The 21,626-nt window shown below is 35.1% G+C and overlaps 1 protein-coding gene across 1 annotated transcript in view; it reads right to left on the reverse strand.

Moving 5' to 3' along the window:
- The window catches only part of ATAD2B (ATPase family AAA domain containing 2B), a 125,107-nt gene that overhangs the window by 83,265 nt on the left and 20,216 nt on the right, over positions 1 to 21,626 (reverse strand). Inside the window, exons 3-9 of the mRNA XM_068974418.1 lie at positions 20,708 to 20,757; positions 20,198 to 20,351; positions 18,693 to 18,795; positions 17,194 to 17,302; positions 14,814 to 14,930; positions 10,630 to 10,705; positions 4,151 to 4,249 (exon numbers count right to left, since the gene is read on the reverse strand). Of these exons, the coding sequence (XP_068830519.1) occupies positions 4,151 to 4,249; positions 10,630 to 10,705; positions 14,814 to 14,930; positions 17,194 to 17,302; positions 18,693 to 18,795; positions 20,198 to 20,351; positions 20,708 to 20,757 (708 nt within the window). The remainder of the gene's footprint in view (positions 1 to 4,150; positions 4,250 to 10,629; positions 10,706 to 14,813; positions 14,931 to 17,193; positions 17,303 to 18,692; positions 18,796 to 20,197; positions 20,352 to 20,707; positions 20,758 to 21,626) is intronic.

A 21,626-nucleotide genomic window follows, 5' to 3' on the forward strand; every position in this document is an offset into this window, starting at 1 on the left:
TTGCTATTTTTTGGAACTCTGCATTCAGATGCTTATATCTTTCCTTTTCTCCTTGGCTTTTTGCTTCTCTTGTTTTCACAGCTATTTGTAAGGCTTCCCCAGACAGCCATTTTGCTTTTTTGCATTTCTTTTCCACGGGGATGGTCTTGATCCCTGTCTCCTGTACAGTGTCACGAACCTCATTCCAGAGTTCATCAGGCACTCTATCTATCAGATCTAGGCCCTTAAATCTATTTCTCACTTCCATTGTATAATCATAAGGGATTTGATTTAGGTCATACCTGAATGGTCTAGTGGTTTTCCCTGCTTTCTTCAATTTCAGTCTGAATTTGGTAATAAGGAGTTTATGATCTGAGCCACAGTCAGCTCCTGGTCTTGTTTTTGTTGACTGTTTAGAGCTTCTCCATCTTTTGCTACAGAGAATATAATCAATCTGATTTCGGTGTTGACCATCTGGTGATGTCCATGTGTAGAGTCTTCTCTTGTGTTGTTGGAAGAGGGTGTTTGCTATGATCAGTGCATTTTCTTGGCAAAACTCTATTAGTCTTTGCCCTGCTTCATTCCGCATTCCAAGGTCAAATTTGCCTGTTACTCCAGGTGTTTCTTGACTTCCTACTTTTGCATTCTAGTCCCCTATAATGAAAAGGACATCTTTTTTGGGTGTTAGTTCTAAAAGGTCTTGTAGGTCTAGGTATACATATATCCCCTCCCTTTTGAACCTCCCTCCCATCTCCCTCCCCATCCCAACCCTCTACGTTGATACATAGCCCCTGTTTGAGTTCCCTGAGCCATACAGGAAATTCCCACTGGCTATCTGTTTTACATATGGTAATATAAGTTTCTATGTTATTCTTTCCATACATCTCATCCTCTCCTCCTCTCTCCCCATGTCCATAAGTCTCTTCTCTGTCTGTGTTTCTCCGTCGCTGCCCTGTAAGTAAGTTCTTCAGTACCATTCTTCTAGATTCCATATATATGTGCTGCTGCTGCTGCTGCTGCTGCTAAGTTGCTTCAGTCATGTCCAACTCTGTGCAAACCCATAGACGGCAGCACGTTAGAATACGATATTTATCTTTCTCTTTCTGACTCACTTCACTCTGTATAATAGGTTCTAGGTTCATCCACATCATCAGAACTGACTCAAATGTGTTCCTCTGATGGTTGAGTAATATTCCATTGTGTATATGCACCACAACTTCTTTATCCATTCATCTGTCAATGGACATCTAGGTTGCTTCCATGTTCTAGCTATTGTAAATAGTGCTGCCTTGAACAATGGAATACACATGTCTTTTTCAATTTTGGTTTCCTCAGGGTATATGCCTAGGAGTGAGATTGCTGGGTCATATGGTGGTTTTATTCCTAGTTTTTTTAAGGAATCTCCATACCATCTTCCATAGTGGCTGTATCAATTTACATTCCCACCAACAGTGCAAGAGAGTTCCCTTTTCTCCACACCCCCTCCAGCATTTATTGTTTGTACACTTTTTGATGATAGCTGTTCTGACTGGTGTGAGGTGATTGTACTTTTGATTTGCTTTCTCTCATAACGACCGATGTTGAGCATCTTTTCATATGTTTGTTAGCCATCTGTATGTCTTCTTTGGAGAAATGTCTGTTTAGGTCTTTTTCCCACTTTTTGATAGAGTTTTTTTTTTTTTTCTGGCATTGAGTTATATGAGCTGCTTGTATATTTTGGAAATTAATCCTTTGTCAGTTGTTTCATTTGCTATCATTTTCTCCCATTCTGAGGGTTGTCTTTTCACCTTGCTTATAGTTTCCTTTGCTGTGCAAAAGCTTTTAAGTTTAATCAGGTCCCACTTGCTTACTTTTGTTTTTATTTCCATTACTCTCAGAGGTGGGTAATAGAGGATCTTGCTTTGATTTATGTCGTCGAGTGTTCTGCCTATGTTTTCCTCTAAGAGTTTTATAGTTTCTGGTCTTACATTTAGGTCTTTAATCCATTTTGAGTTTATCTTTGTGTATGGTGTTAGAAAGCATTGTAATTTCATTATTTTACATGTAGCTGTTCAGTTTTCCCAGCACCATTTATTGAAGAGGCTGTCTTTACCCCATTACATAGTCTTGCCTTCTTTGTCAAAAATAAGGTACCCACAGGTGCATGGGTTTATTTCTGGGCTTTCTATCTTGTTCCACTGGTCTACATTTCTGGTTTTGTGCCAGTACCATACTGTCTTGATGAGTGTAGCTTTGCAGTATAATCTGAAGTCAGGAAGGTTGATTCCTCCAGCTCCATTCTTCTTTCTCAAGACTGCTTTGGCTATGGGGAGGTCTTCTGTGTTTCCATATGAATTGTAAAATTTTTTTGTTCTAGTTCTATGAAAGATGCTATTGGTAATATGATAGGGATAGCACTGAATCTGTAGCCTGCATTTGGTAGTATAGCCATTTTCACAATATTGATTCTTCCTACCCAGGAACATGGAATATACCTCCATCTGTTTATGTCGTCTGCTTTGACACATTTTTATCTTTCTCCCTTTTCTCATAACCCAGAAAATGACAAGAGATTTCATATATTCAATCTACTTTTCCTAAATTCTTTTCAACAGATCAGAAATAAATTTATTCACAAGACAAAGCAATTAAGATCATAAATCTATTTGTCCAAAGAGTCTAACCTAGTCTAAATAAGAAAACTTAACAAACCTGATATTCTATAAGTATAAAATAAAAATAGACCTACTATATATACACTATTATATATGACATTAAGTAAACTCAAGCTTTATTATGATATTTAAATTTATCCTTAGTTATTATGTATGTCAATTCAGAATACATGATTGAAGAAATAAGTTTCCTTTCTTTTAATTCAAGAGAAACCAATTTTCAAACCTGTTTTGAAAATTAAGCCTTATTTTTTGTGTAGGTACCTTAGAATACATCTTTAGCTACTTAAAATCCTATACGATATTAATTATCCCTAAGAAAATACAATCTACTGCCTCTTTTAATATTGCATAAACACCAAAAGATGACATAAATAGTCTCAAAAAAGTATAGGTTCTATAATGAATGTAACTTCACTGATATTTCTGAATCTGAACTTACTTTAAGAACTTCCAAAGCAGGTATCAGAATAGTTCAAATTAAAGAGGCATTACACTTTTTTGTTTAAACTTAGATTTTCATTACATTTTCTTTCTGTCATCCACACAAGGAACTCTTTCTAGCAAATAATCTACACCAATCCAAACTTGTTTCCAAGACCAGCTAACTGAAAACTTGGTATTTCTACAGTAAATATATAATGCTAAAGTATAGAAATGCTTTGTTAAATATAAAATTTCTAAATATAATTTATCTTAAATATTATACATATAAGCTAGAACGTTAACTTACATTTTAAAGGATAAATTATAATTTGATGCTCTACTGGGCAAAATATTGATTCTCTCCCCCACTGAAAACTCTCAAGATTTTAGTGAGCCATGTAATAATGAGTCACTCTACTTAAGCAAAGATCACCAGAGGCATTCACTAAACCAAAACTATAACAAGGTTTCCAACAAAACCCAAGCACTCCTGAAACAATTCTATTTAAAATCAAGTCTTACTCTTGAGTGCTATGACCATTTTAACCATCTAAAATCAGCCTCATTAAATGGATTTGGATTAGAGGAGTGGGCTTCCCTGGTGGCTCAGAGGTTAAACCATCTGCCTGCAAGGTGGGAGACCCAGGTTCAATCCCTGGGTCAGGAAGCTCCCCTGGAGACGGAAATGGCAACCCACTCCAGTATTCTTGCCTGGAGAATCCCATGGACGGAGGAGTCTGGTAGGTTATAGTCCACAGGGTCTCAAAGAGTCAGACACGACTGAGCAACTTCACTTTCACTTTCTTACTTTACTGAAGAAGAGACTGTCATAGAGGTTGGACTCTTCCCCTGGTTCTATCTTTATCTTTCTACACTGTTTTATTGAGTACTAACACAGCTAAGTAATTTATAGGAAGTTTCCCATGGTTAGATTTCTACTCTAAAAATTACTATGTAAAAACCAAGTTAGTGTATTACTCTAATGTGTTGAGTATCACTGTGAGCAAAATATTGGTACAGGTAAGAATCACAAAGTTTAAACTGTTATTCCTTTTTTCTACCATGGAAGAAACAATTAAAAATTTACTAACCTATTTCTTGCTCTTGCCATGCTCTTTGATTTCCTTCTTTCAAATCGTTCTTCATCAGAAGAAGTTGTGTCACTACTGTGAATAGCATGCTTCTTTCTCCTATTTAGAGAGTAAAATCCTCAAAATCACTATAGCAGCAAAGGGCTTTTAAAAAGCACCATTCTGAGCACTGTTTTATTTTATACTGTTAGCTCAGTATAAAATACACACATTCACTCATTCATCTGGCAAATATTTATTAAGATCCTTATACTCATGCAATTTACAACAGAAGGAAAAAAAAAGGAGGAGAATGAGGTTATAATTTTTTAAATAGGGTAGTTTAGAAAGCCATCAAACAACAAATTTAATTTGCATCCAAATTTAGGGAATGTCTATCACTGACTGATAAATAGTATCAAAATCTTAGAAAAGAAAGCTTATCCTTTTCTCTTATTTTCCCATTTCCCAAACAATCATAAACAGTACAGACGCTAAAAAAAATAATACATCGATTTATGGGAAGACAAGAGTTTCCACTTTTGACTTAAGATACTTATATCCTGTCTGAATTTCTTGTAAAACATACTTTTGAAAAAAAGTTTACAATCATAACTACTATGGAATGAAAGTATCAAAGTAAAATCCTTGAGGAAAAACAATACTCAATAAATCTAATTATTAAAATAATTGATGACATCTCTAAGATACCTAGAAAATATGGTATCATACAAAATGGAATCACTATAAATTAATTTACTTGAAACTCAGAATGGCCTTCAAGAATGGTGTACACCCTGTGCAACTCTATTCAACTCCAATTCCCTCAGTAGCAAACCCAGATTTTCCCCAGCTCATTAAGACTTTTAACCTGTCTAATATTCCTTCTCCTGATTAACAGGAGTCTTTTCATTTCATCCTGTATCAGATTTTAATGTTTCCCAAGACCCTAGGAAGATTGTTGCAATAGTTACCTACTCAATCTTTGCAATTTTGATTTTACTTTCTCTCTGACTTCTTTCTCTCCTTAAGAAAAAATGCCTGTTTTCAAGTTCATTTACTCTATGTGTGTGTGTTGTGAGCCTAATATATAAAAATATAATATATCAGCTCTAATGAAGTGATCAGAAGCAATAGTGTACATACTGGGCTAAGGAAATGACTCCAGATGATAACTTGAATTCACAAGAATAAACGAAGAGACCCAGAATAATAAAATAAAAGTTATTATCCAAAAGCTATAAGCATACACTTGATTGCCTTTCTTCTCTCACCTTTTTAAATAAAACAGAATTATAAAAATAATTCTAATAACATATTGCTAGGTTTATAAAATGTATCAGAATACCACAAAAAGCAGAATGGACCATAAAGGGAAGGGCCCACTTCATACACAAAATAAAGTCAAAATGGATTAAAGACCGAAACATAGAGCTAAATCTATAAAACTCTTAGAAGAAAACACAGGAATAAATCTTCATGATCACAAATTTGGCAATGGATTCTTAGATATGACATCAAAAACATGAACAATAACAACAAAGATAAATAAAACCTCATCAAAATTAAAGTTCTTTTTGCTCCAGAGAACATCATCAAGAAAGCAAGACAATCCACAAAACAGGATAAAATATTTACAAATCAAATATCTGATAAGGAATTTGAATACAGAATATATAAAGAGCCCTTAAAAGTCAGTAAGAAAAAGACAACCCAATTTTTAAATAGGCACAGGACACAAAGACAGTTCTCAAAGGAAAGTATTAAAATGGCCAATAAGCACTTGAAAAGATGCCTCATATCATCAATAATTATAATGAGATACATTTTATATTCATCAGGATGACCAGAATCAAAAAGTGAGACAATATTAAGCTTTGAAGAGAACTGGAAACGCTATACACTGATGAAGAGAATGTAAAATGGTATAGTCACTTTGGAAAACATTCAAGCAGTTCTTAAATGATTAAGCATAAAGTTATCACATGGCCCAGTAATTCTACCCCAAGGGATATACTCAAGAGAAATAAAAACATACATCCAGGAATTCCTGGCAGGCCAGTGGTTAGGACTCTCAGAATTCACTGCCAAGGATGCAGGCTCAATCCCTTTTCAGGGAACTAAGATCCTACAAGCCATGCGGCATAGTCAAAAACAACCACAAAAAAAACAAAACAAAACAAAAATCCTCTAAGCCTCAATGACAAGATTATTAACAACCACAAACTGTCTAAGATATAAAATATATCTTTCTTAAGCATCAGTCTTACAGACGACATGCTAGAGGCATTCCCAATAAAGAAGTGGGGTACAATTAATATACAAAAATTAACTGTTTGCATATATACAAACAGCCATCTGAGAAAAAAATATAAGAATAAAAAAAAAAGGAAAAGGACATCTTTTATGTAATATAATATTTATACATTGTACATAATTTGGTAATAAATGGGGCAACTGTAATCAATGGAGAAAACACAGATTCACTCAATAAATGAGGTTGGAAAAACTCATTTTCCACCTGGGAAAAAAGCTGGATCCATACTACAAATCTCACACAAGAATAAAATTCAGATGGATCAAAATTAGAGTAAAATATGAAACATTAAAAATAAACAAAGGAGCTATATGCATAACTGATTCACTCTGCTATACACCTGAAACTAACACAACATTGTAATCAACTATAATCCAACAAAAGCTTTAAAAGAAAACCATCAGTATTCTAAATCAAATAAAAATAAACAAAGGTGAACTTCCTTAACACTCTGGATTTGGGAAGGCTTTTCTAAATATGATTCAAAATCTAAAAATATTGTAATTGTTGTTCAGTCACTCAGTCATGTCCAACCCTTTGCAACCCCCTGGACTGTAGCACACCAGGCTCCTCTAAACAGGAGCCCACTGGGTTCCTCTGTCCATGGGATTTCCCAGGCAAGAATACTGGGGTGGGTTGCCATTTCCTTCTCCAGGGCATCTTCCTGATCCAGAAATTGAACCTGCATCTTCTGCTTGGCAAGCAGGTTGTTTACCACTGAGTCAACTGGGAAGCCCCTCTAAAAAAACATAGTAGGCTGATAAATTTGACTACATAAAAATAAAAACTTTCTGGTAAAGACAATCAAAAGCAAAGTTAAAACACAAACTAAGAACAGAAAAAAGACTGGCAATTTGTGACAAAGGACTACTATACTACACAAAGAAAGAACTACTTGTTCAGTCACTCAGCTGTGTCTGGCTTTTTGCAACCCCAGGGACTGCAGCGCACCAAGCTTCCCTGTCCTTCACCAACTCCTGGAGCTTGCTCAAACTCATGTCCATTGAGTCAGTGATGCCATCCAACTATTTCATCCTCTGTCATCCCCTTATCCTCCTGCCTTCAATCTTTCCCAGCACCAGGGTCTTTTCTAATTAGTCGGCTCTTCACATCAGGTGGCCAAAGTATTGGAACTTCAGTTTTAGCATCAGTCCTTCCAATGGATATTCAGACTTGATCTCCTTTAGGATTGACTGGTTTGATCTCCTTGCAGTCCAAGGGACTCTCAAGAGTCTTCTCCAGCACCACAGTTCAAAAGCATCAATTCTTAGGCATTCAGCCTTCTTCATGGTCCAACTGTCAGACCCATACATGACTACTGGATAAACCATAGCTTTGGCCATAGGGACATTTTCAGCAAAGTAATGTCTCTACTTTCTAATACTCTGTCTAGGTTTGTCATAGCTTTTCTTCCAAGGAGCAGTGGCCTTGATTTCATGCCTGCAGTCACCATCTGCAGTGATTTTGGAGCCCAAGAAAATAAAGTCTGTCATGGTTCCCATTGTTGCCCCATCTATTTGCCAGAAAGCGATGGGACTAAATGCCATGATCATTGTTTTTTTGAATGTTTAGTCTTAAGCCAGCTTTTTCACTCTCCTCTCACCTTCAATCAAGAAGCTCTTTAGTTCCTCTTCACTTTCTACCATAAGAGTATTGTCATCTGCATATCTGAGGTTACTGAAAGTGATTCCACCTTCTGCTTCATCCAGCTCGGCATTTCACATGATATATTCTGCATATAAGTTAAATTAGCATGGTGACAATATACAGCCTTGATGTACTCCTTCCCCAGTTTTGAACCAGTCCGTTGTTCCATGTCCAGTTCTAACTGTTTCTTCTTGACCTGCATACAGGTTTCTCAGGAGGCAGGTAAGGTGATCTGGTATTCCCATCTCTTGAAGAATTTTCCACAGTTTGTTGTGATCCACACAAAGGCTTTAGGGTAGTCAATGAAACAGAAGTAGATGTTTTTCTGTAATTCTCTTGCTTTTTTGATGATCCAACAGATTTGGCAATTTTATCTCTGATTCCTCTGCCTTTTCTAAATCCAGCCTGAACATCTGGAAATTCTCGGTTCATGTACTGCTAAAAGCCTCACTTGGAGAATTGTGAGCATTACTTTGCTAGTGTGTGAGATGAATGCAATTGTGTGGTAGTTTGAACATTCTTTGGCATTGCCTTTCTTTGGGATTGGAATGAAAACTGACCTTTTCCAGTCCAGTGGCCACTGCTAAGTCTTCTAAATTTGCTGGCATGTTGAGTGCAGCACTTTAACAGCATCATCTTTTAGGATTTGAAGTAGCTCAGCTTGAATTCCACAACCTCCACTAGCTTCGTTCATAATGATGCTTCCTAAGACCCACTTGACTTCACACTCCAGGATATCTGGCTCTAGGTGAGTGATCACACCATCATGGTTATCTGAGTCATTAAAGTCCTTTCTGTATAGCTCTGTATATTCTTGCCACCTCTTCTTAATATCTTCTATTTCTGTTAGGTCCATAATGTTTCTGTCCTTTATTGTGCCCATCTTTGCATGAAATGTTCCCTTGGTATCTCTAATTTTCTTGAAGAGATCTTTAGTCTTCCCATTCTATTGTTTTCTCTATTTCTTTGCATTGTTCACTTAGGAAGGCTTTCTCATGTATCCTTGCTCTTCTTTGGAACTCTGCATTCAAATGGATATATCTTTCCTTTTCTCCTTTGCCTTTCACTTCTCTTCTCTCAGCTATTTCTAAGGCCTCCTCAGACAGCCATTTTGCCTTTTTGCATTTCTTTTTCTTGAGGATGGTTGTGATCACTGCCTCCTGTATAATGTCACAAACCTTCGTCCATAGTTCTTCAGGCACTCTGTCTATCAAATCTAATCCCTTGAATCTATCTGTCACTTAGACTGTATAATCATAAGGGATTTGATTTAGGTCATACCTACTAAAAGTAGATTAAAAGCAAGCAGATTCACATGGTCCTATAATTTTATAAATTAGCAATAGTTTAAAAAAAAAAGAGCAAAAATCTATTATAAAATAGGCAAACTTTACAGACATTTCAGGGGAAAAAAAGTAAATGCCTTTTAAAAATACAGGAAAAAATACTCTTGTAAGAGATTCAAAAATAAACCAAGATTTCCTTTTCAATTCTCAGACTGGCAAAAATCCGAAAGTTTGAGAATGCGTTTTGCTGGCAGAAATACAGAGAAGTATGGACTTTCATTCATTGCAGAGTGGACCACAAGCTGATTCAACAGCATTGAAGGTCATCAAATTACAATTTCACATTCTCTTTAACTCAGAGATTCCACTTCTATAAGTTTATCCTACAGACATATTTGTACACATGTAAAAGATGATTATATAAGGGTATGCATTATAAACCATACACTGTAATAGCAAAACAGTGAAAACAACCTGATTCTCAATAAAGAAATAATTTTAAAATTACAGTATATCTATATTAAATACAGTAATGTTATAGAACTATAAATGTAAAATGTTGCTATGCTTAAATGAAAAGACAGTGAAAACAAATCCAGTGAAAAAACAAGGTATGAACAATGTGCACAGTATATTTTGGGTAAAAAGAAGGGATAACAATCAATATATGTATTGGTACATATATATATATACACACATATATGTATGAACATATTCTCTAAGGACATACAATCTAATAAAAATGTTTCTGAGAGGCTACTGAGACTAGAAAACAGCTTTTAATGTTTATTTATTTCATTTTTGAGCCATGGGAAATCGATTACCTTTTCAGAAAACACAGTAGAGAAGACAGTCTTTCAAAATCAAAACGCCTCTTTGTACATCTAATTGAAAGGGCAAAAGGAAACTAAAAGTAGCAAAGACTAACTGAATCAATTCTTCCAATGAAAGCAATGTGAGTCTCTAGACTCAACTTACTAAGAGACCAGAAAGCTGTGCAGCTTTCGGGAACATAATTGTTAAAACAATAATCATTTCTGGCAAACTGAATCAGGAAGATAAGAGTCACACTTAGGGTAAAACTATTAGTGACTAATTAAAGAAGATGCTATTTAGTTTTCACTGGCATTATCATTAACAACATTAAAACCTATATCCTCAATGTAATGCATTATACTACATAGTACTTAAGGAGATATCTAAATGAGAGATGGAAATATTTCCTCCTTTCAAAAACTAACAAAACATACCTGATATGACTTCTTCTTGCTGGAGATCTGTGAATATCAAAAAGGGTATTTTCCCTCTTTTTTTGATGAGCTGGTACTTAAAGAAAAAAAAAGACAACACAGAAATAACTAATTATAAATTGATAAACTGATGTATTAAAGAAGCAGAAATTACTTCTGTTAATTTCCTGAATAGAAGCTGTCTTCAAGTTCTAAATGCTGTCTAAAGGAAGCACAACACAAATAAATACTCTGTGGTAAACACTATAAGCTGCAAATAAACATTTTTTAAAAAATGTTAAACTAAATCTTTGTGACTTTAGGTTAAGCAAAGATTTCTTTGACACTCCACCAGAACCCTAATCTATTAAAATGTTTTGATAAACTAAATTCATCAAAATTACAAATTCTGCTCTTTGAAAGATAGTATTAAGAGAATTTTTTTCAAGAAGCTATCAACTGAGAAAATATTTGTAAATCACAATGACTGATATCCAGAGTACATAAGGAATTCTCAAAACTTCAGTAATAAAAAACCAAACAATTGAATTGAAAAAATAGGCTAAAGATTTGAATACTTCACCAAAGATAATCTTGGCAAATCAGCACATAAAAATATGCCAAACTTCACTAGTCATTGGCGAAATGTAAACTAAAACTACAATAAATAAACATTTAAATTAATTTTTTTAAATGACCACACCTAATGCCAGCAAATTTGGAAAACTCAGCAGTGGTCACAGGACTGGAAAAGGTCAGTTTTCATTCCAATCTCTAAGAAAGGCAATGCCAAATAATGCTCAAACTACCGCACAACTGCACTCATCTCACACATTAGTAAAGTAACGCTCAAAATTCTCCAAGCCAGGCTTCAGCAATACGTGAACCGTGAACTCCCTGATGTTCAAGCTGGTTTTAGAAAAGGCAGAGGAACCAGAGATCAAATTGCCAACATCCGCTGGATCATCGAAAAAGCAAGAGAGTTCCAGAAAAACATCTATTTCTGCTTTATTGACTATGCCAAAGCCTTTGACTGTGTGGATCACAATAAACTGTGGAAAATTCTGAAAGAGATGGGAATACCAGACCACTTGACCTGCCTCTTGAGAAACCTGTATGCAGGTCAGGAAGCAACAGTTAGAACTGGACATGGAACAACAGACTGGTTCCAATTAGGAAAAGGAGTATGACAAGGCTGTATATTGTCACCCTGCTTATTTAACTTATATGCAGAATACATCATGAGAAACACTGGGCTGGAAGAAGCACAGCTGGAATCAAGATTGCCAGGAGAAATATCAATAACCTCAGATATGCAGATAACACCACCCTTATGGCAGAAACTGAAGAGGAACTCAAAAGCCTCTTGATGAAAGTGAAAGAGGAGAGTGAAAGAGTTGGCTTAAAGCTCAACATTCAGAAAACTAAGATCATGGCATCTGGTCCCATCACTTCATGGGAAATAGATAGGGAAACAGTGGAAACAGTGTCAGACTTTATTTTTCTGGGCTCCAAAATCACTGCAGATGGTGATTAGAGCCATGAAATTAAAAGACGTTTACTACTTGGAAGGAAAATTATGACCAACCTAGATAGTATGTTCAAAAGCAGAGACATTACTTTGCCAACAAAGGTCCAATTAGTCAAGGCTATGGTTTTTCCAGTAGTTGTGTATGGATGTGAGAGTTGGACTGTGAAGAAACCTGAGCGCCGAAGAATTGATGCCTTTGAACTGTGGTGTTGGAGAAGACTCTTGAGAGTCCCTTGGACTGCAAAGAGATCCAGCCAGTCCATTCTGAAGGAGATCAGTCCTGGGTGTTCTTTGGAAGGAATGATGCTAAAGCTGAAACTCCAGTACTTTGGCCACCTCATGTGAAGAGTTGACTCATTGGAAAAGACTCTGATGCTGGGAGGGATTGGGGGCAGGAGGAGAAGGGGACGACAAAGGATGAAATGGCTGGATGGCACCACGGACTCGATGGACGCGAGTTTGAGTGAACTCCGGGTGTTGGTGATGGACAGGGAGGCCTGACGTGCTGCAATTCATGGGGTCGCAAAGAGTCAGACACGACTGAGTGACTGAACTGAACTGAACTGAATGTTGACAAGAATATGAAGCAACTGATACTCATACACTGTTGGTGTTAATTGCTCAGTCGTGCCTTTCTCTTTGCGACCCCATGGACTGTAGCCCACCAGGCTCCTCTGTCCATGGGATTCTCCAGGCAAGAATATTGGAGTGGGTTGCCATGCCCTTCCCCAAAAGATATTCACAACCCAGGAATCAAATCTAGGTCTCTCACATTGCAGGCAGATTCTTTACCATATGAACTACTGCCAAGGGATTCCATACACTGTTGGTGAGAATGTAAATGGTATAATTACTTTGGAAGAGTTTTGTAATTCTTAGTAAGTTAAACATACACCTAATTTAAAAACCCAGCCTTCTACTTCTAGGTATTTATAAGAAAAATGAAAACATATGTCCAAACAAAGACTTGCAAACATATGTTCACAACAACTTATGTATTTATAATACCCAGACACCAGAAATGTCAACAATCCAAATGTCATCAACAAATGAATGGGTAAACAAATTGTGATATACCCATACAATGGAATGCTACTTAGCAATAAAAAGAAAAATACTACTGTCATAGTCAACAACACGGATGAGTCTTACCATTATCGTACTGAGTGAAATAAGTCAGACAAAAAGGAGTATATACTATATATAAAGTTTGAGAAAATGTAAATTCATCCATGGTGACACAAAGCAGGTAAGATAAGTCACTGCCTGAGGGTTGGGAGAGGGAGGCAAAAGAAGGTTGAAATGAAATGAAAGTCGGTCAGTCGTGTCTAACTCTTTGCAACCCCATGGACTAAACTGTCCACGGAATTCTCCAGGCCAGAATACTGGAGTGGGTAGCCTTTCCCTTCTCCAGGGGATCTTCCCAACCCAGGATCAAACCCAGGTCTCCCGCATTGCAGGCAGATTCTTTGCCAGCTGAGCCACAAGGGTTAGGAGTACATTATAAACAGGCAGAATGAAATTTGAGGGTGGAGAGGTTGATGAAAATGCTCATTATCTTGACTGTGGTGACAGTTCATAAGTAAATCCCTAAGGTATTTCCAACTTGACAAATTGTACACACGAAGCATATGCAATGGCAATGGATTACATATATAACTCATATTTCAAGAAAGCTTTAAAAAAAAAAAAACACTAGAAAAATGCCTCACAATCTTTTCTCTGTCCTAACACACCTGTCCTATTATTATCAGGGCTATCTGTGACAGTGATTCCTAACTGGAGTAGAATAATGTCTACATACTTGGGCGAGCTTCTAGTGAGGTAACTTTGATATTTCCAGAGAATCAATCACTGCTTTAGAGCATGAGAGTTTGAATAAAATGATCCATTATGCTAAATGAAAGTAGCAAGACACAAAAGGTCACATATAGGCAAATCGATGGAGACAGAAAGTGCATTAGTAATTGCCAAGGGCTGGGAGAACGGAAGTATAGAAGAAAATATTCCAGAATTAGACAGCGGTGATGACTGCATACCCTTGTGAATATATTAAAAACTCATAAATTGTACAGATAAAAAATAAGGAAAGCCTGGCAAAAATGGCAAATTTCATGATACGTGAACTAAATTTCAATATTCTAAAAACTGGAAGAAATCAGTCATGATGGAATTTCCCAAGAGCTGGGGAAATAGTCAATAAAATAGAACCTATGGAACTGAATACTTGTCATCAGATTTAAAAGTGTTAGGATAAACTGTTTCCTTCTCAAGACTAAAACAAAACACAAACCTAGCTTACTGGCTAAGCTGCCCTTTTGTGACTTTAGCTTACATTACTTAACCACTTGGAACACAGAGAGGCTTGCCCTAAAGAACTGCTGCAAATGAAAGTACTCAATGAACAACAAAGTAATACAAAAGTATGAGCAGTATTTATTTTTAAATTTAGGATTATTTAAATAAAATGTGCATGCACTATGTAATTCTATATTGCAGTTGTATCCTCCAACATTCAGTCATGGTGTGAATAGAAACATACATAAGGAAAGATATATGGAATCTGTAAGAGATTTCGTTCTTTTAAATTCAACAACACTAATTTTTTTTATGGAACAGAGCAGAATAAGCTAATCTACCACAAAAAGGAAAGAAGTTATTTAGAGTCTCTTACCTATTGGAGGTGCTTGGTATCGGTCCACTGTTTTTCTTTGTCTCAAATTATATGGCCTATCATTTTCTTCTCCTTCTGCCTCTTCAACCTCTATATCTCCATCTTCCTCTTGAGATTCTATTTTCCCACACACAAAAGAAAAAAAAAAAACTGCTTTAATCTACAAGGATTGGTCTACTCTAAAACTGAATATTTATATTTTATCTTTTACTCTTTCTACACAGGTGACATTTAAAAGTGTCAACACGGTATGATACAGCATAAATCAATGCAATTAAAAATGAAACTAGATGTAAAAGAAAATGCCCTTCCTACAAATAATATAGTTCTCTACTAAACATATCAATATTATCACAATTGAGCTCTTGATTCACGTATGACTTTTCAATCTTTTGTATTATCTTTTTGGACATACAAAGCAATAATAGAATATGATTCAAAACTTTATTACAACAAACTTCATTCAATGCCCAATCAACCACTGAATACAGTTAGCATTCAGATACTACTTGATATTTAAAAAAAAAAATGCTTAAAAGATAATTACTAATGTTACAACAAGAGTAATTTTTGTTGGCAGTGTTTATTAGGCCCACTGATAACAGGTAAACACAGATTAGTTACATTTTTGGTAGAAAAATTCAGGCAGAGATTGGGAGAGAGTATGAAAGCAGATTTCTAGGGTATTGGTAATAGTTTATTTCTTGATCAATTTATCATTTACCTGGCTATACATTTAAAAAATAAAATTATAATGTACATAAATCCTTTATTTTTAAAAGTGATTTTGCTATAGCTATGATGTGACATCTATTTACAGTTTTAAAGTCTGGTGAAACACTACTATATTTAAAATGGATAACCAAAAAGGACTTATTGTATAGCACATGGAACTCTGCTCAACATTATGTGGCAGCCTGAATGGGAGGGGAGTTTGGAGGAGAATGGATACATGTATATGTATGGCTGAGTTCCTTTGCTATCCACATAAAACTATCACAACATTGTTAAATGGCTATACTTCAATATAAAATTAAAAGCTGAAAAGAGAGTCTGATGAAAATGTTTAAGCTTACGGTCCTCAAAGGCAATAATGTATTTTATGATTAACTTTTTAACCACAGGAATTGTCAATATAACACAATCATATTAAAAGCACTGGAAAAAATTTTAAACTGTCAGTGATGCTCAGTGAAACAGGAGACTAAAAATGCAAAGGACTTTACATTTTACTCATGAGAAAATTAGCAAATGCAATATTACTTAACTAAATAACACTTTAAATTACTTGTGCCCAAATAAGTTTCCTTAAAACTTCAAAAATTACCTTTAAAAAAAAAAAAAAAACCTGCATTATTTATTATGAGAAAAAATTCTAAACATGGGAAGTCCTCAGGGAAATCTACAAAGATGTTCAGTTAATAATAAGGCAAAAATCACATTATAAATCTGTCTCACCTATACTGATTTTCTCCAAAGGAAGCAATATAGAGGTTCTAGCTGTAACAACAATAATATTTGCTCAATAAAATACCTTCATTAAAAATATCAACTCTTCAAAACTTACTAATAATATATGAATTACAGAATCTGAGAAATAAACCCATTCTTATCCATCCAAGCTACACAAATAGTAGGAACTAATAAGACTTCCCAATGGAAACAAATACACTGCATTCAAAATACGCCAAATCTTCTAAAAATCTGTTTTAATGAGGAAAGTTAACACGTACAGAACTAAACCCTATAAATGTAAATCCTATAGATTTTACTAGTCATCAATTTATAATCCTCAAATGTGCTTTCATCTACTCCCAAATCCAGCCTGACAAATTCAGTCACAATTCTTCAAATCAGAACTCAGATAGATAGGCCTCAGAAAAAAGCAGTACCGCTTCCTCCAGTAGTATTAGCAGTCTTTCCTTCTCTTAACTTCACCATCCTCTGTCCATAACTAAATTTGAGATCCAAATAATCATAGATTTAGGTGGCTATGGACAGAGATTTCCAGTTAAAAAGTACCTAAATACAAAAGAGGTCTTGCCTACTAACAAGCAAATCAGCCCATGGCAAATGTTACATCAGATTAGGTCATTTAAGGACTATCCAACAGCTTACTAATAAGATATATCAATATTATACAACAATGCATAACGTACAGCAAAGGCATTTTTCCAAATGAAGGAATTAAATTCTCAGAAATGCCAATGGAACAAAAATTATTCCGAATTATATAATATAGACCTCTAAAATAAAAAAATCACCCATCCAGCAATATACAATATATATATACACACACATATATATGTAGTTTGTATATGTTTTTCTTTCCTCCCACCTGAACTTTGTAGCATTTATTTCATAAAGGTGCTTTACAAACCTTCTTCTTCACCCTCAGTAGAGACTTCATGATGATTTTGTATCCCGTAACTATTTCTTCTCAGTGACTTTCTTCGCCTTTTCACTCTTGAATACATATCCATGTTTTCCTTTTAAAGAGAGAAATCTGTCAAATATTAACATGAAATTTATTCCCAGCCATCAGTATCACTAGCCCAATGGGACATGCCTACTTGATAAAATTTATTGAGGATCTATTTTTAAGGCACAGATCAATGAAAATGGACCTTACTGAATTTAATAAATGTATGAAACAAGAAAAATAAAACTTATAAGATACTTGAAAATTGGGCAGGGAGAAGGGAAATGTGCCTAGGGGAGTGGGGGAGGAAGCACTTGAAATGAGCCTTGAAACAAAGATAGAATTGCATTAAGTCCTCAACCAGAAGTATTAACAAGAGTAAAAGATAGGAAAGGAAGAATGATGTGTTTGTATTTGGACAATGATGTGTGAGAAGATAAAGTTTGAAATCATATTTTGCCAGTTGAGGTGTTTTGGGGATTTTTTTCATTTATTTATTTTTAATTGGAGAATAATTGCTTTACAATGTTGTACTGGTTTCTGCCATACATCAAAATGAATCAGCCATAGGTATACATATGTCCCCTTCCTCCTGAGACTTCCTCCTACTCCATCCCACCCCTCTAGGTCATCATAGAGCACTGGGTTTGAGCTCCCTGTGTCATATAGCAAATATCCACTGGCTATCTAAGGTGATTTTAATTAATTCAGCACACATTAAAAAACCATTAAAGGGACTTCCCTGGTGGTTCAGTGGTTAAGACTCCATACTCCTAATGCAGGGGATATAGGTTTGATCCCTGGTTGGGGAACTAAGATCTCACGTGCCACATAGCGCAGCCAAAAAAAAACCTTAATAGTTGACAACAGAATCAGAGTTGTACTTTAAGATGTTGTTGTTTAGTCACTAAGCTGCATCCAACTCTTTAGCCATCCCATGGACTGTAGCCCACCAGGCTCCTCTGTCCATGGGATTTCTCAGGCAAGAATCTGGAGTGAGTTGCTATTTCCTTCTCCAGGAGATCTCTCTGGCAAAAGGGTAGAGGGTCTTTTGAGGAAGCTTGTGGCAAGCAAGGTATGGATAAAAGAAAAAAGAAAACAATAAAATCTCAGATTAAATTGGAAATGAAAAAGGAACAATTCTATTAATTCATGAAAATCCAAATGCTGCTCTCTCTCTTTGAATTCCTCAATCAAAATAAAAACTACTTGCAATGGTTGCTGTTGTTGTTGCATTAGCCGCTCAGTCATGTCCGACTCTTTGCCACCCCATGAACTGTAGCCCGCCAGGCTCCTCTGTCCATGGGATTTCCCAGGCAAGAATACTGGAGTGAGTTACCATTTCCTCCTCCAGGGGATCTTCCTGACCCAGATATCAAACCTGGGTCTCCCATACTGCAGGCAGATTCTTTACCCTTTGAGCCACCAGGGACAGTTGTTAAGGTTAACATACTCACAAATTCTGTATCTGTCCACATTCGAAGCCGTTCTACTTCTCCTGATCGACGATTCCGTCTAATGTTTATGTTGTCCATTTCCTGGAGTACAGCTTCAGCAGTACTACAATTACATAATAAAACTAGGGTTTAGACAATTGCAGGATCAAACTCTATATCATACAGGTAAAAGAGCTCACCATCAAAGCATAATTAAGCCATCTAATTTCTAACTGTACCTAACATCCCAATTAATATCTTCTTCTGAACTAGCATCCATTAGAAGATAATGCCTCAAAACAGATGGAAACAGGGAATGCCCTGGCAGTCCAGTGGTTAGGACTCAGTGATTTCACTGCTAGGGCCTGGGTTCTATCCCTGGTCCAGGGAACTAAGATCCCACAAGCCATGCAGCATGGCCAAAAAAGAAAAGAAAGACAGAAACAGAACATCTTCTGTCATGATATATTAAAATAAAACTTACAAATAGAAGACCTTTGTTTACACGGCTTCAAATATTTAAATTCATAATACTACTACAAATAACTATCAGAACACGGTACCAAAAAAAAAAAAAACTAATTCAAATCTTTTTATTTGAAAATGGTATTAAAAATTGTATAGAATAAAGAATTTGTAAAAATTTTAAAGCCAGCATAAAGGTAACTGAACTGATACATTTTTTCTTTTTTAAAAATTTTACTTATTTTTAATTGAAGGATAATTGCTTTACAATATTGTGCTGGTTTCTGCCATACATCAACATAAATCAGCATAAATACATATGTCCCCTTCCTCTTAAACCTCTCTCCCACCTCCCACTCCAAGGGCAGATTATTTAGAAATTAGAGGAAACGGACATCCACAAAATATATACTGACATTGACATTTTAAACACACATGGCACTTACTATGTGTTCAGATACTGATCTAGGTACTTAACAAATAATAACTAATACTCAAATTTGACACTACCACAATAAAATATAATTTCCTCCCCTTTCAAATAGGAATTACACTCATCTCCCTTCTCCAGGCTATTGCAAGGATTAAGTAGGAATGATTTATTATTTGAGAAGAATACAGTTTCATTGCACATAGATGCTGAGGAGTCAGCTAGGCTATATCCAACATGTGCAGTCTCCAAAGACTTTCAATTCAGAATCTTGACTAAGTAAAATTATACCTATTATATATCAGTAATGGAACTTAATGTTTCTTGAAAACTGTCAAAACATCAATGTTAAATGAGCAAATATTAAAGGACTGTAGTAGTGAAGTTAAAATAAAATTACTTTTTGTATTATCTAACTATGCACAAGAGCTTAAAAACTATGAGAAAAAAAGATGCTATCACATAAATTGCATTAAATCTAGTAAAGTGACTAAAGCTAACCAAGGTTAATTCAAATTAAGTTTTTAAACACTGATTGCTAAGTCAGTGCCTAAGTTATTTTTTAAAACATAACTGGCTTGGAAAAAAAAAAACAATTACATGAAACTGCTTATTGCAAAAGCATTCATACCTATTTACCAGTTGATCAAATAACAAACTCTGGTTCACACTTTCAAATCTGTTTTTCCTGGAACGACAGCTTTTTCTGACTTCCATGTCACCATTTATACAAGAAAGTTCCCCATCTCCTTTCTTTTCCCCTCGATGGGGATGGCTTCGAAGGGCTACAAGGAGAGAGAAATTTCCATTTCAAAGTACAGAGTATACAAAGAAAGAAAAACATCAAAAATTACTTTAAAAAGACTATAAGGAGCTTACTATAACCTCTTAAATGGCTCTAATATCCAATAATGTAAAATTTCTAAAACTGTTTACAATCTGCCATGTTAACTTAAATTATTTCAATTGTACTAATTTCTCAATGTGTAACAATTATATACATATTTACCATGACTGTAATCCAGTCACTTCTAACAGTATGCTGAGCATACTAGTAAATTATGCTATTTTACCCCACTTTAGAACCCTAACAACATTATAAGTATTTCAATACTAGCCAGTTTCATAACAGAATACTCACATAAGCTACTATGTCCGTTTGGTAATGTAGCACCAGGCTGAGAAGTTAACCTAGAACACAATTATATTTAATATGCAAACACATCAACATTCATTTAAAGAAACAAAAATGCAATGCTGGTGGAATCACTTTAATCTTTAAAATGTCACTAATGCAATATTACTTTTTTAAAAGGAAAGAAAACATTTTTTTACCTTAAGATTGATAATATACAAATTAATAAAATACATTAGTGAAAAGTCATTTCATTACTTCAAGAAAAGCTTTAATAACAAGTTATAAACTGAACTCACTCTGTCTTCAACTCTATAAATTAAAATCCAATGGAAAGGCTTAAGCTTTGTATGTATCATAAAGTTAACTAATGCCATAAATAGCAATGGTCACAGACCTTTACTACTTGTTTCCATTGACAACCTAAGATTCAAACAAAGTTATTCAAGCAATAAATTGTAAGAAGAAAAAAGTACTTGAATACCAACAAAGTTTAATAATTTCTTCAAAGTATTATATTACACATTCTAAACTAATACATGAAAACTTAGTTAATCTCTCAAAAGTCATTGTACCACTCTCCCTTTTGGTGGAGGGACAGAAATGTTCAGTCACTAGAAAGATACTTAAAGTGTCATCAAAATATGAAAACTTATGGAAGAAAGTTGCAGTATACCTTACTATAATTAAAATTCAAAAACTAAAAATTGTTACACAATAAAAGAGCTGTCAACATAAACTTATTTTTTGAAATACCCAACAATTATTATTTCCAAATATTAAAAAGGGGAGAGAAGACATTCAAAAAATAGTATATATGACTTTCTTCTGCTTATCTATGTGGTTTGCACAACATTTTTTAACTAAAATATTCTAACATTTTTGGTTACTCTAGCATGCTTTATGTTAATTATATATATTAAGT

Source organism: Capricornis sumatraensis, chromosome 1, assembly GCF_032405125.1.
Source record: "Capricornis sumatraensis isolate serow.1 chromosome 1, serow.2, whole genome shotgun sequence".
NCBI lineage: Eukaryota > Metazoa > Chordata > Mammalia > Artiodactyla > Bovidae > Capricornis > Capricornis sumatraensis.